General features: G+C 38.8%; 1 protein-coding gene across 1 annotated transcript; it reads left to right on the top strand.

Moving 5' to 3' along the window:
* Nucleotides 1-1,438: 1,438 nt before the first annotated feature.
* si:dkey-256h2.1 (uncharacterized protein LOC337520 homolog) lies at nucleotides 1,439-15,554 on the top strand. Its single transcript, XM_042422668.1, has 12 exons — nucleotides 1,439-2,097; nucleotides 4,816-4,955; nucleotides 5,507-5,682; nucleotides 7,657-7,817; nucleotides 8,123-8,263; nucleotides 8,860-8,981; nucleotides 9,481-9,649; nucleotides 9,878-10,023; nucleotides 12,402-12,526; nucleotides 12,624-12,750; nucleotides 13,678-13,811; nucleotides 15,340-15,554. Exons 1-12 carry the CDS (start codon nucleotides 1,631-1,633, stop codon nucleotides 15,457-15,459), a joined length of 2,028 nt encoding a protein of 675 aa, XP_042278602.1. The 5' UTR covers nucleotides 1,439-1,630; the 3' UTR covers nucleotides 15,460-15,554.
* Nucleotides 15,555-15,969: the final 415 nt, after the last annotated feature.

Below are 15,969 nucleotides of genomic sequence, written 5' to 3'. Positions count from 1 at the left end.
TGAGTCACAGAGATACATTTGTTGACTGTTGCTTTTATAATTATGTGAAAATTATTATGACCTTAATGCGCTTGGTTCATGGAAAGGTCACATTGGACTTTGAGTTTCTGAAATACTGTGATGGGCACTATATGGCTCAAAATGCTAGAGGATATGTGGTCGCTGTACAGGGTGATAAACCAACTCTGCATAGACAGTTAGGACTTTAACTGTCTCCAGTCAACAATGTGTTTTTCTGCTCGTTCCTTCAGTTGGATATTTGAGCTTCACTGACCAGAATGATCTATGTCCAGAGTTTGGTTGTTTTCATCTGTTTAAAGAAGAAAGTTTCTCTTTGGTCACAGAAAATCTGAGTTTAATGTACTTATGAGCATGATTTGTGACATCACAACAATTTTGGAGCCAACTGGGGTCCAGTATGCAACTTATACAAGTGTGATGTGGAAACTTAAAGCCTCCAGTACACATATGGACTTGTAGGAGACATGTTTTGAAGTGTGAAATATTTGCATCTTCATAGATTCTGGACTTTTCAATGAGGGAGAAAGAGTAGATGACGTTTTAAGGATTTGTAAGGATGTGATTGAACTTTTTTTGTGGAAAAACCATGTCAGACACAATTTATTATCCAAAATGTCCAAAATATCCAAATTATCTTTAAAATGTCAGAGCAAATCACTCAACCCAAGAGCAAAACTGACATTATGTCCCATTCAGAATGTAAAGAACGAGGAGAAAATTATACAAGTGATAAGTTCTCAAAATTGTATTTAGGCCTAATAAGTTCTTCAGTAAGGTTGTAACTAGGGATGCACGATATTATCGGCACGCCATCGGTATTGGCCGATAAAAGCTCTAAAATGAAATATCGGCATTGGCGAATTCTGCCGATTATGAGAGGCCGATAAACTGAAAACAGATTTGTGTATCAGAACTTTGTTTTTTCTTCTTTCATCTCCCATTAATCATCTCACAACTCCTCAGATTTATCTGGTGACCCTTTGGAGAGGCCCGACCCCCTAGGTTGGGAACCACTGGACTAAACTAGCTAACTGTACATAAAGTAGTTGAAACTAGCTCCACCTCCAGCAGCTACAACAGTAACATGCTGCTCTAACACTGATGCTTCACTATTAATAATCTAATGATGTCATATATAATAATATATCAGTCAGAGGGACCAAACCACTACTTTTACTGCAATACTTTAACTACATCAAGCTCATAATACTTATGTACTTTTACTTAATTAGGATTTTTTTATGCAGGACTTTTACTTGTAATAGAGTTTTTTTTGTTTTTTGTTTTTTACATCGTTCGATACTTTTACTTAAATAAATGATCTGAATACTTTTTCCACCACTGCTGTTGATAGACAGAGGAACCGAAACCAAAACCAGACTACAGGTTGGCTTTTTAATGCTTTCTGTCCCACTGGCGTCGCCGTAGCCGACAGTACGGCCCGCCTCCAACTCAAATACCTTGAGGTGAAGATTAGGAAGTCGGTAAACGCATTTAGTCAGAAAGCCTTGCAGTGTTGTGACCTTTTAATCAACATAAAAGGCGTTTAATAAATGCTCGGATTTTGCTGCTTGTGGTGAGTTCACGGTCACTCGCCGTCAGCGGGAAAATGGCTTTGCTACGTTCAAAGTCTTCGCTGTTGTGGTTCCTTGTTGTTGTGACAGTTCACGTGAGTGCAGCCGAACAGAGACCGATGCGGCGGATGACACTGGCCGAGGATGATGTGGTCTGGGAGTCCAAACGCAACACGTTCAGCTTGAGGTCCAGCAAAACCACCCATAGGGCAAATGCCGTCGGGCCTGAGCCGGGAGACGTCGCGGGCGCGTTCAGGGTCCCAACTCTGGATGGGGAGTTTATCTACCAGCCCGGTAATTTGAAGGGATCTCTGGTAATTCACGCCTTCACCAACAAGTCAGGGTTTCTGGAGTGCATGTGGAGCTCGGAGTCGTCCCTGTCCAGTCTAGTTCAGGACCTGCCCGACAGCACACATGTGCTCTTCCTTTCCCAAGACGACTCTGCTGTCAGTGATGCTCTCTGGATGCGGGAACAGGTGCAAAGGGCCGCCGTCACGCACAGGTGAGCAGAGAGAGACCCCTGCTTTAAAGGACGAGTTCATAATACAACGTAAAACAACAGTCAAGAGCCCAAATGAACATTGAAACATGTTTTTCTTGCTGTAATCATTCCTCCTGTTCATACTGACCATTAGAAGATCCCTTCATAATGCACTTAAAGTGTAAGTGATTGGGGACAAAATCTACAGTCCTCCTTCTGTGCAAAAATGTATTTAAAAGTTTATTTGAAGCTAATATGAAGCTTCAGCGTCCAAATGAGTCAAATCAAGTAGATATCTTTCAACGTTACAGTCTTTTTAGTGCTAAAGTTCCTCTTTTTGTTACTATCCTTCCACCACAGCTCAATAAGGAAACACTGTGCAAGGAAACACAAAGAGGGAATTTGATGCTAAAAAGACTGTAAATGTATCAGATATCCACTTGATATGAGTAACTCAGACTGCTGAAGCCTCATATAAGCTTCAGATAAACTTTTAAATACATTTTTGCACTAAATGATTGTGTGGATACACTGTGGATTTTGGCCTCCATCATCTACATTAAAAGCGCATTTGAAGGGGATCTTTTAATCGCCAGTATGAACAGATGGAATGATTACAGCGATGTTCAAATGGACACCTGACTGTTGTTTTAAGACACACTTGAAAAATTGTGAACCTGTCCTTTAAAATGTAAAATATACCGTAGGCAAAGTGTTGATATATTACCAAATAAATATTACAACCTACAACTAATAAGGAGTTTGCATAGTCTCACCACAAGGTCTATTAGCAGCTGTTCTGGAGCTTTTGATCATATCACATGATCTTCCCCAGCAGATGGTTTTTCCAGTTGTCACGGAACTGAAGATGTTCAAATTTCCCTCCTTTTCTTTCTTGTTAGCACTACTAATGGATCTTATAAAGTAACTTGTTACATTATCCACACAATATATCCTTTAAAGCCAATAGTTCAGTGGTGACACACAATCAAACAGTAGATCTTCAGCAACATGACAGACTGTAAACTAATCAATTCAAGTTTCCGCTGCAAAGATCGATCATAATAAGTTACGAACTACACATGACACATTTTCTCCACATATTCACCATGAAAACAAACTAACAAACAAAAGCGCACAGATTCAAAACATAAACATGGGCATAATGGGCAGGAATGCAAAACAAACAAACAATGGAAACGGCACATTAGCTGTGAAACAGAAGCTCAGTTCAGTCTTTACTGTCCAGCGCAGGAGGCTCGGCTCGCAGCGTGACAAAGACCGACTCAGCATAAAAAAAGAAATATCAGTTAGAAAAAGTAACGCACAATAGCAGTAAAAACAATAAGTGATAACAATAAATAAAAACTAATAAAAACAGGTAAAACCAAGAAATAAGAAGTTTAAAAAATGTTGACAATACATCAGGGGGTTTTATAGACTTTTATAGCACTTTTCATACACAAGTGGGAATTCAGAGTATTAAATACAATAAAAAACATTCAGCATATGAGTTCTGTGAGTAAATATGAGTTTTAAAAGCAACAGGAGCAAACAAACAGAGTCCTAAAAAGGCCAAATAAGCTTCTAACATATCAAAGAGGAACAGTCTCAACACCCTTAACGGCAAAAACCAAACATAGAAAAACCACAGTGAGAAAGAGGAAGTTTTGTTTGTTATGGTTCATCAGAGTCAGAACCAAAATCCTTTTCCAAGTATAACGGCATTATTTTATCTACAGCTGACATCTTTCATCAGATTTCCTGCAGTGTGAGAGCCTGATCATACTGAACTAAACTAGTGCCAGACATTTCTCAATGAATGTATTTGTTACATTTACAAGTTTGAGGGTATTTACAGTGAATCTACAGTTAAACTGATTGAGATTTAACACCAAACCAAATCAAAAACCTCCAAAATTTGGGTCCAGCAGTCAAATGTAGATGTATATCAAAAATGTCCAAAATGCTTCAAAACAGTCGTCTCACGCTGTTGACAAACTACATTTATAAAACGGACGGTTCCGGTTCTTGATTGATGATTGATGAGCCGCGTTCGAAGCCGTTATAAAATACCGCATCACAGTTTCAGTATTACTGCGCCAGTCGGTCACCTGTACAAACTGTTTCAAAATGTCAGATTTTGTTGTGAATTTTGATGTACTGGGTGGGCTAAACGTGGACGAGATGAACAGGAAAGAGGAGGAAGATTTAAAAAAAGAAAGGAGACACGTTGAAATGAATGAGAGAAATTGAAAAGATGGAAAAGTCAAGAAACGAAACTGGGACCATTAAACACTGTGTGCTGAGAAACATCTGGCTAAACCAGGCTACTTCAACAACTGCACAATCAGTGGAGATAATCCAGATAAATGTTAATAATCACCCCGATCTTTAAACATGCCTGACGAGCCTGATTAGCTTTCCATTGCGTCTGAGTGTTTGTCGGCAACCAATCTGCTAAATGTTGCTGAAGAACTACATTGCTTCGGCAGAAGAATGCTCATTTATCAATAAATTATTGCATTTTTTGTTGCTGTGTTTATTTTATGAAACCTTGCCTATATGTAGTAACTTTTATAAAAGCAATAAGCTCCATGAGGCTGCAGTTTACAGTGATGTGAGAACAGCTGATGAGGTTTTAGATGCCTAACAAGCCCCTTAGCTGTTCTAAAACCACTATAAACCACAGCTTGTTGTCACTTATTGCTTAATTAACCACGCTGCACTTTTCTGCAGTAAGAAGGAGGTTCTGTCCAGGCTGCACTTCTCTCCGGTGCCGCTCTTCGCTCTGGGTAACTGGATCCCCAGCGTGCTTTACTACTGGAGCTGCATAGGACACAACTGTGGCTTCTCTCAGGCTGTTTTCACCTCGAAGGGTAAGAGAAACAGATGTAAAGTATGAGCTCTGTGACTTTCATTTAGGGCTGCAACTTATGATTATTTTGGTCATCGATTAATCTGTCGATTATTTTCTCGAGTAGTTGTTTGGTCCATAAAATGTCAGAAAATGTTAAAAAATGTTGATAATTGTTTCCCAAAACCCAAAGTGACGTCCTCAAATGTCTTGTTTTGTCCTGATTAACAGCCTACAACCCAAAGATATTCAGTTTACTGTCATAGAGAACTAAAGGAGCCAGAAAATATCGACATTTGAGAAGCTGGAATCAGAAAATTTGGAAATTTTCTTCTTAAAAAAACTATTCAAAAAGATTAATCGATTCTGAAAATAGTTGGCGATTAATTAAAACGGTCAGCAACTAATCGATACAGCTCTACTTCCATCAGTTGAACTTGCAAAGTAACACTTCTTCACCAAAATATACTGTATCAAGGCAGAATCAGTCACATTAAAGCCCCACTAGACAAGATTTTGTTCAGGAAACTCTCTGTGATTTTCTTTCGTAAAGATCCTTTTTTCTTGCGGCAGGATGGAAGATGCCTGTGATTATCAAGAGACTGGATGCCAGATATGATTGGCTCATGGGGCACTGGGATCACAAGTCGTATCAGCTGATCGACGCAGGAGACGGGTGCAATGCGTCTCCCTCGGTGTCGGGTGCTGTGGCCTGGGTGTCTGAGGGCAACTGCTCCTTCTTCACTAAGGTCTGTTCACATCTCTGGTAATAATAAAGTGTGTTGCTTCTTGCTCTGATCACTACTTCCTGTTTTCACTGGTCTGACAATTCAATAAAAATAGAACAAAGTCTATAAAAAGAGGCACTAAAAAAGAAATTAAAAAGGGAAACTATATTATATATACAAAGAATATACAGTTACATATATACAAACAAATATACCCACAAGTTTATTATAATCTGTGCAAAATAAATGTAATATTTAAGTTATAGTGCAAAAGGATTTGAGGTGTTGGGAGTGCAGGTAGTGCAAAGGTAATGGTATCCTTGAGGTTTAGCTAAATAATATCCTGCTAGGATTTACTTTTAAACCTGTTAATCTCACTTCATATAAAATGACACCAACAACTAATAATAACTGACCTTTATCAAAAGGATCAGCTCGACTGCACATCTGTGCTTCTGCTTATTTGTTTAAAAGAGTAATCGTTAAATGTGGAAACTACAGATAGTCTTTATAAAAGTCCCTTTATCTCCCTGACATGTGGTAGAATTGACTGTAATTTACACACATAACACAGTCATGTTTTAAGGGCTGCAACTACCACATCCTGTATGTTTATTATCTATTAATCTGTTGATATTCTGTTGATGGTCGGTTAACCTCTTAACATCCGCCCTTTTCATAGAATTTCGCCTATTTGGCACACCCAAATGGAAAAGCTTATAACAGAAGAACTGTAAGGTCATGATGCAGGTATTAGGTTTCATTTGACACGTGACATCTTCTAGTTTCTGGAAATGTGTTTGTTTAGCATGTGGCTAAAACACAAACAACATTACATCAGTTCAAATAAGGCTCAAAAAAGTGTTTTTGGTCCTTGTCTATAATGAGTCATATTTGAATAACAATCATTAAGACATGCTTTATGCCAGAACTATGCAGAACACCATAAACCTTCTACATCTCGTCAACCTGTATAAAATCCCAGACCTCGAGGCCTAACCTTATGGGAGTTTTTAGTTTGTGGTGTCACTGGTGTCTCTGAACCTCTCCACTCATCTCCAATTGGCCAAATTGTGCCAACTGCTTTGACTCATTACTGCGTGATGCTGCCGCTTACAACTGGCTTAAGCGGGTCGCTGGCGACCTGGTGGATGTTAAAAAGTTAATCGATTTAATGTTTTAGTCTATAAAATGTCAGAAATGCATTTGAAACTGTTTCAACCTGGAGAAGTGGCTCAAAGATTATTCAGATCTGATATCGACAATGAGAACTTCTCTGAATGTTTCTCATATCAGTGAGACTTATTTCATTATTTTAATTACTTCATTTATTTGTATTTTTCTCAGTTGTTTTTAGAGCTTTTTTTGATACCTTGACTGCTGTCTGAAACATAATGAAAGTGAGATCCTGAAAGCATAATATACATACTACCTCATGTATGTTGATGCTTTGCTGTCCACTGTGAATGTCTGAAGTACAACTGAAAAACAAGAAATTTTTGCTTGATAAATGACTTTAGTTTTGTTGACTAACTTAAAGTTGATTTGGCAGAATTTAATTCAACTACATATCAAGTTATATAACCTTCGAATAATAAATTATCTTTAGCACAGTTTAAAAGTGTGGAAACTGTGACAGTTTTATAAATCTTGGTCATCGTTCTGTTCAAAACGCTCCCGACTCCCATCAATGAGAGGATTTTGATCTCACTTTTGGTAACTGATGAACCATTAAAGTCATTTATCAAGCAAAAACACTGACTTTATAGACTATAACTATTAATCTAAAGAGTAATCAGCTGATTAATAATAATAATAGTGATGATAAATGTGCTTTTAAAGAAGATTTAAAGCACTACAATTAGGCAGTAAAATCAGACAATTACAATAAAACCAAATCAAATGGAATAAATGAGTTTGAGTTTCTATTCTGTGTTTGGAATCAGGCAGAATTGACTTTAATTGATCCCCGTTCGTTGCTGCGTCTCCCACCAGGTGCATAGCATGGTCAAATCCAATGCCTCCGGTGTCCTCGTCTATGCCCTCGCCGGTAACCCGATCCAGGACATGAACTGCGTCGGGAGTGAATGTTACACGCCGCTGGGCATCCCCGCTGCCATGGTGCACCTGGAGCCTTCGGTCGCCCAGGCGCTCCGGTAAGACCGGCTCACAAGAAGGATTAAGAGCCTCCTCGCTCTGATGCTTTATGATCCACAGATATACAGCAGATTAACTGTCCTCTTTAAAAGTTAGAGATTGTTTCCAAAATATTACATAACCGCTGCAGAGCAACAATATTATTGCCTGAAATTGCATCAGTCTTCAAAGAACAGATGATCTGGGGAAATTTAAGGATTTAAGCCCATTAAGAACACGATGATCTCTGAGTTTTGCACTGCACTTTATAAAAACGTGGCCTGTTTTCATGTTTCCCATCTCATTATGGTGTTTTTCTCTGTAGGTCTGGGCAGATGGTGAACGTGTCCTTCCAGACCACTCCGTCACCAAACTTCTTCATCAGTGTAGACCGAGAGGGAGCGCTGGCTGAGATGGGATGCTTCCTCTACCCCACGTTCAGCTTCTTCAACTGGCAGGCACAGTGGTGAGAACAGAGACGGAGGTCTGGTGGGGCTGCCATCTAACCAAGACTGAACATTTTAAGCTTTACAAAGATCGATCTGCTGCAGGGTTGTTGTTCTGGATTGTATTATATTGTGCAGGTGTATCTAATCAACTGGTAACTCAGTGTGTGTTATGATAAACAACAACACTGCTTCATTTCTGTTGTTCCCTTTTTCACTTCTCTTTGGCTCTCGGTAAATGTTCACAGTATATTCTTGGTAAGATGTGATCCTTAAGTCTACAAGTGCCATAGACCAGCACTCAGGATGGTGTCGGGGATTCCCTGAAGGGAAGTACGGAGGGGAAGTCCAACACTGAATGTCTGTTAAGATAGTGGAACTATGAACTGTAGGCAAATATCAATGTAAAGCCAAAAACCGTACAAACAACAATTAGATTTTCAGAAAAAGTCCCTTTTATCTATGAATCTTACATTGTCTGATGCTACAGAATATCAAGTTTAGTATCATTTGTATCACTTTTTCACTGTGATAAAAGATGCAGATGTAAAACTGCAGCATGACAAATTAAAAACAAAGTTTACAAAGTTTATCTGTGACTTTGTCTCTGTCTCAGGTTTGATTTCTACGCGGATCTCTGGACCAAACTTCAAAGTCCTGCCAAAGTTGTTTCTGTCTTTGACAAAGTCCAAATGCAGGGGGACAAAGGAGCCGTGGCTACAGTCGACCTGCCGCTAGGTAACTTCAATATGTGTGAGATATGGATGCAGTTTTAATTGACATTCAAAAAAAGCTTTTTTGATGTCCTAATGGAGCAGCTGCCAAAACTGACTTTAACTTTCCACTGACGTCCAGGTGGATTAAATTATCTGGGGCTCTTCAAGGAAAAGTGTCCAACGATACTTTTTCAATAGCAGGAAAACAATAAATGTGCAAAGAAAGAAGGTTTTACAGACTCTTTTCAGTGTAGCTGTAGTACGAGATGAACAGGAAACAGATTTAACCCTGATAATATACTCATCATTTCATCAGATTCCTCTATTCAAGGCACTCATTACCCTGTTCTGCAAAACAACATTAGCACGGAGAGTTCAGGGAGTCCTGCATCAGAGTGTGAATTTTCTCCCTAAATAGCAGAACATCCAGTAACGCAGCATACAGGGAATTAATCAGGACGCCAGCCGTGTTCAGCAGCATCTCAGTGATACTAACATCTGGACATCATGTCTCTCTGCAGGCTTGTTGGACTTTAACACACTGGAGCTGGACGCGTCCCTGTCGTGTCCCGGCAGGGGAGACTGGTCCTGCGCTCCGTGGGATCACACGGTGCAGCTGTTCGTCTGCTGCGATCACCTCAGTCCGTACTGCAACATGGAGCTGGGCCGATGGATCACCGCCTTCCACAGGTAAGAGGGTGATGTAAAAACACTCACTGATGGCACAAGTACACGAGGTGATCAAGCTAATGAATGTATGGTAGTAATATGGTGGAATAAAACACAACCATGTTGCAGAGCCTGTTTTTTTTACAGGTCATATTAAAAAGGATTTAAATGTAAATGCGCCTCTCTGGTTATAAGCTTCACCGTTGTATTTTAGCTGATGTGTCTGTGTCGTGTGTGTTGTTTCCGTAGAGGTACCGGGCGCTGGCTGACAGACGTGTCCCCTCTCATCCCCCTGCTGGACAGCAACAAATGCACCTTCACCATGAAGACGGCGCCTTGGGCGAAGCCGTGGATCGTCTCCCTCAACCTGAGATTCAACCTCAGGAATCAGACAGGTATCAACTGTGATGACTGAACATTTATTCACTCCGCTGTCTGTGGTGTACAGGACCGATATACTGAGAGAGGATAGAAATCTGTCAAGTCAGAGATTTTTCTTTAGTCTTTTTCACTTTTTTTACTATTATATTTATTCATTGTTATATTTAAATGTATATGTCGAACATGCAAAACATAATAATCAAAAAAGATCTTTTATTTGGCACGCAGATAACAAAAATATACCATCTTTTTCTTCTCACAACTTAAGTTACATACAGTAGGAAATAAACCAAAAAAAGTATAACTTGGGGCACAAAATAAGTTCATAATTAACAACAGATTTTGTCGTTAATGCCCATGTGTGTCTGTCCCTTTAATATCTCTGAGTGTTGTCACCATAGCGGACAATGTTATAATATAACAGAGGTATCCAGATTAGAAGGTTGATGATTGACATGTTTTTGGTTGTTCGAAGCTATTCTTAAAATTCATCTGGTTGTCATAGCAACAAGTCCTTAAGCCCAAACCTGCTGAAGTGCAGATTTAATGACAGTTAGCTGGATCACAACCAAGATGTTTAAGGGTGAAGCTCAAACATGAACTCATTTTCAGATACAAATGTCTGACTGTTGATATAATTATGATTTATACATGATGAGTTTACACACTAAAAAAAAGTGATAATATCTAATCATTTATCAGTGATGAAAGTAGAATATTGTTTAGCACAATGTAGAAACAAAACAACAGCAGTAACAATACAGGAACACACATAAAATCAGATTTACAGTATGTCCATGAGTTTGTTGCCCCAGTGCATGCTGGGAGGATTCACACACACACACATACACACACACATCTACCTCATGTAACTGTAATCGCATGATCAGCAATTAGCCAGTCATATGAGTGCTGATCATGTTAGCCTGAATTCGTTAAGCCACATTTGAAGAACAGGGCACTGGACTGAATAATTAGATTTACAGAGTTTTTTTTTGTCTCAATGAAACAAAATACCTCGATTTTTCAGGCACTTCATCGCCAAAAACAGACTTTGCCATCTGGTTCTTGATATTACAATCAATATAAAATAATATGTGCCATTATAGAGGAGTTTATACAGATAATCAACCCTCAGCAGGTAGGATCGTTGCACTGATTAGCGGCGTTATGATTCACTAAGTTCATAATTTGATTCGACACATTACAGCGATGTCACAAAAAAGTCAATACAGCAGAAAAAAAGAGAACGAGCCTCACATTTCTATTTTAAATCAGCATCAAAGTGAAGTATAATCTTGTTTTATCAATCAGAGCAATCAAGTGTTTCACATATTCTCAACAAAATTCTCAACACCAGTTCATCACACGTCGTAATGAACAATACAAGATAATATTAAGGAGAAACTCCGGGTGCACCAATCCGAACTGTCCTACTGTGAGAATGAAGAGGTACGACTGAAATAATAATGTCATCCCAGAGCATTTATTGTTCATTTTCTCTCACTGGAGCATCTTTCAAAAGCAGAGAGAACAGGGATCTCTCAGCAGGAAGGAACAATTTGTCTGTCGATGGTTACGGGAAGAGATCCTCTAGAAATGATGACAAAGCTACAATCATACAAACAAGGTTGAAGTATTTCCTGGTGCTAAACACCAGGAAATACTTCAACCTTGTTTGTATGATTATGGCACAGAAGGAATGAACCGAAGCCTGTCGGTTATGATTAGAAACCAGTTGCTGTCATGTGCTGTAGATTTTATAAAGTTGTTATTCTGATAATTGAGTTTGGCTGTTCGGCCACCCAGTTCTGACAATGCTTGACTTGTTCTCACTGTTTTCACTCACAAAAAACAAAATGTACGTGTTTACTTGTTAAATGTTCTCCAAAATTCACAACAAACTTGAACATCATAGAAATGTTTTTGCGTCATCTGATCCGTGTGTGACACCACACATGAAGCCAGATATGAGATGAAAGTCTGATCTGAACAGAAATATTATTTTAGAAGCTTCACAAGCACATGATAGACTATTTAATCATTTCATTATTTAATATTATTATAAAATAATTGTATAACAACACAAGTATAAAATAACTGGAACAATTTAATTAGTAGTTTGAAAATGTATTATTATGTTTTGCATGTTGTAGTGCAACTAATATTTATTTTCATTATAAATTAAAATTATTTCTGTGATAAACTGATTTATCCGTTTGGTTCATGGTGAAAAACACTACTTCATCACCAAAATTGTTGGTTTCCAAGGATACGACTTTGTTTTTTTTCTATAAAATGACATCAAAACAGTTGCCGTTGATGACATTTATTTCATTTATTGTTTGTAACTATCATGTGAACATTTTTCCGTCACTCTGTCGTATCGCAGGTAACGGCGGAGACGAGCTCCACCCCTTCAGAGTGACATCACTGTACAACGGGGGAACCTTCGACAAAAACTACAACAAGCAATTCCATCCGATCAAATTCTCCGTCCCGGCGTCGACCAAAAAGGCAACAGATGAGACGCTGATGACCAAACATTTGTAGTCCTTCCTGTCTCTGTCTGTGTCACAGTGGCGTCTGAGCGGCTGTGTGTGTTTGTTTTCAGGTGGAGCTGTACGCCGTCATCACGGGTCACGGCAGCGATGAGTACGGCTGCGGGGAGTTTTGTGTCACCTCCCACCACTTCTTGATCAACTCTGCTTATAATAACACTCTCACATTTGATACCGCAGGTGAGGAACATTTTTTAAGGAATATTTACTGTAGGTTGTTGTCAAAGTCGCACTTCACGTTAGAATAGAATTATACTGGAGACGATATGGACGAGAAAGTCTTTAAAGTGCTCAGAAAAATTAATGATAATGGCAATTAATGATATGATCAAAAGCTCCAGAACAGACACTAAATGGACCTTGAGGTGAGATTGTTTTGCCAGTTCCTGTTTCCAAGGTCAAGAATGAACTTTTAGACTCAACATTTAGGTGATTAGAAGTTTTTTTTCCATCTCTTGTTTTTGTTAAAAGGTAAAAAAGGATATTATGAACTTGAAAGTGAGTTTTGTGCAGCAAAAATCTCATCTTAATCAATAACCTAATATGCTCCACTTTCAGATCCATGCATAGTAAATTTGCGGTTTGCTTTTAACGTTCAAGTGACAAGTTGAACGTCAAGTTTAATTCTGAACTTTGTCAGTAAAATGTGTCTTTGTAGGCTGACTTGTGCGCATGTTGGTGCATTTCCTGTTGTCCTTGTTTCTAAACAGGGCTGCAACTAATGATTATTTTCATTATTGAGTAATCTCTAATTTATTTGTTCAGTTAATAAATTAAATTAAATGCAAGTTTAGTTTTTTAAAGTCAGAAAATAGTAAAAAATGCTTTTTTGATTCAATTTCTATTGATATAAAACAGATAAAAGCAGCAAATACTTACATTTTATAAATGCATTTTTGCTTGATAATTGACTTGGATGTTTAATTATTTATCAAAAGTGTTGATGATGAATTTTCTTTCTCTTTTTCTGACTTGACTTACTGATTTTCTCTGGTGTTCACCCCCAGTTAGCTAGAATGAAAACCAGCAGTGCCTTGAAGCCTGAGGACTGGATGACTGATTGTCATATTTCTGTATCTTTTCGGGGTCGTGGTGGTGAACCATCAGGAACAGCTCTGGGCTGCGCCATGCGGGTAAAAGAGGGTGCGGTGCCGAACGAATACGGCACGTGGCTGTATGGGCGAGGAGGCTGGTGTGATGGACTACAGGTCGACCCCTGGAGGACTGATATCACCAAACAGGTCTGTCCCTCGACCCCAAACCTTATCATCTGATTCACTATAGCTGTTGTTTAAGGCTGCACTAATCGTTATTTTTGTATTAACAACGATTTAAAGGGGACATATTGTGCTTTTGTGATTTTCTGTTATTTATATGCTGTTATGATGTCAGATGTCAATGTTAAACATGGTCACAACTTGAGGTTGTGGATCAGATTTGGGCTCAAACATATTCAGATATATTTGAGAAGTTTCTATTTTGGGTAAAGAACAAAAAAAAGAAGTGAAATCCGACTACTACTGTTTGTTTACGTAGCCTCCTGAGCTGGCAGTAGTCAGCTTCTGGGAGCTAACCAATCAGAACAGAGTGGGCTCATCAGGAGGCGGGCCTTAAAGAGACAGGAGCTAAAACAGCCTGTTTCAGACAGAGGCTGAACCGAGGGGCTGCATAAAGAGCCAGTATAAGATAAATAAGGAGTTTCTTTAACTAGAAATGATGCAAAGATATTCAAGTAGAGCTTCAAAATATAAATATAGACCTGGAAATGTGCATAATATGTCCCCTTTAATTGAAAATGTGTAACCTGAAAGAGGTGTCTTGTAATACCAGCTCTGCAGTTCCCCGTTTTAGCGTCTTTTAACTAATTGTTTTGGTTTCACAGCGTATAACTTTACTGTTTTGGTTCCCTCTAACTGTTCTCATCAATCTCATTTCTACCTATAAACCCACTGTCCACTACCCGCCAGATACCAAACAGCAGACAGACTTTTTAGCCACTAGCTGGTCAAAATAGAGCCAGATATTTCCCTCAGGAGTTGGTGGAGACCAAAACAGAGCTAAAGGGAGATTGATGATGATGATAACAGTACAAGAATAAATCTCCACCCTTCATCAGTTCCACCATAGTGTGATTTAACCACCAGTTTTCAACAACACAAGAGTTTCTCTGTTTGGGATTTTTTTTTTAAATTCAGCAGCACTTATGGAATATGAGATCATGATGCAAATTAATTTTTATTTGCCAAACACATACTCAGGGTTACTGAGGACACATTTAGAAGACAGCAAGCCTCTGTTCCCTTCAGTAGATTTACAGGAACATGCTGCAGTGCAGTAAAACATTTGAGTGAAGTAAGCCTATTAGAATTAAGGAGCACCTAATTATTCTGAAGTGAGTTATTGACCATAAAGGCTCCTGATATAATTACGTTCCTGACGGCAGCACTTTCATGTTCTCAGCCGTCATGTGCGGCACAGTCTGGAGTTTAGATTTCCTCAAGGATTTAATGGTCAAATACACTAAACTACTTGTAGCACATAATAATGACAGATTCAGGATTTTCAGTGTTTACTGCTACATTTAATAGAACTAATATGAGATTCACCTTCGCAGATCAGACAATCTACATCTTTTCGTCCACTCGCACATTTCGGATCTTTGTCAGGATTTGTTTGGAAAAGATGTGAGATAGAAACATTACTTCTTTAGATTTATTGGGTGTTATTAACAGTGTGTGGATCCTTTTTTCTGCTTCTGTCCTCTTTCAGTTGAGCGGAGTTGACTCCAACACCATTATCTACTTCGGCTTGTTCGACGGGCAGGATCCTAATCCATCTCGGGAGCCCGGATGCATCACCATGTCTTCTTTTCTTGTCTTCTACAAATAATGTCCCTCCATGTGTAAATGATGAGCGATTAATGAATGTGATACGTGCTAAATGTACAATCAAATCAGAGATTAAATTTCTATTTTCTTACTGTTTTCCGTGACTTCTCTCATCACTCTTGCAGCCTGTTTCGTTAGGTTACATAGACGAGAAGCGTCAATTAGTCTTGAAAATAATAAAAGAGCACGACTGGCCATTTGCATTTCTCGAGATGTTACCCCGAAGTCAAGACGAAGCTAAGTAGGCACTGACTTTTAAGCCTCGACCTGAAGATGCATTGTTCAGAAACATCCTCTCCTCGCTAATTACATGTAATCATTTCCAACTAGAAACTTTCAGGTGAAGGAAGCGTCTCTCGGTGAGTCATCTTCCTGTTGTGCTTCAATTTCCAACAACACAAGATCTGCTTCTCACAGGCTTTTTGTTCTTTTTCTTTTATTTGCTAAACCTTTGGTTTAGTGATGACGCACAACAACAACAATACCTGCTTAAATTATTATTTTAAGAGAA

This window comes from Thunnus maccoyii, chromosome 10 (genome assembly GCF_910596095.1).
Source record: "Thunnus maccoyii chromosome 10, fThuMac1.1, whole genome shotgun sequence".
In the NCBI taxonomy this organism is placed as follows: domain Eukaryota; kingdom Metazoa; phylum Chordata; class Actinopteri; order Scombriformes; family Scombridae; genus Thunnus; species Thunnus maccoyii.
Note: the sequence above shows the minus strand (reverse complement) of the source record. Positions and strands in the feature narration are given on the sequence as shown.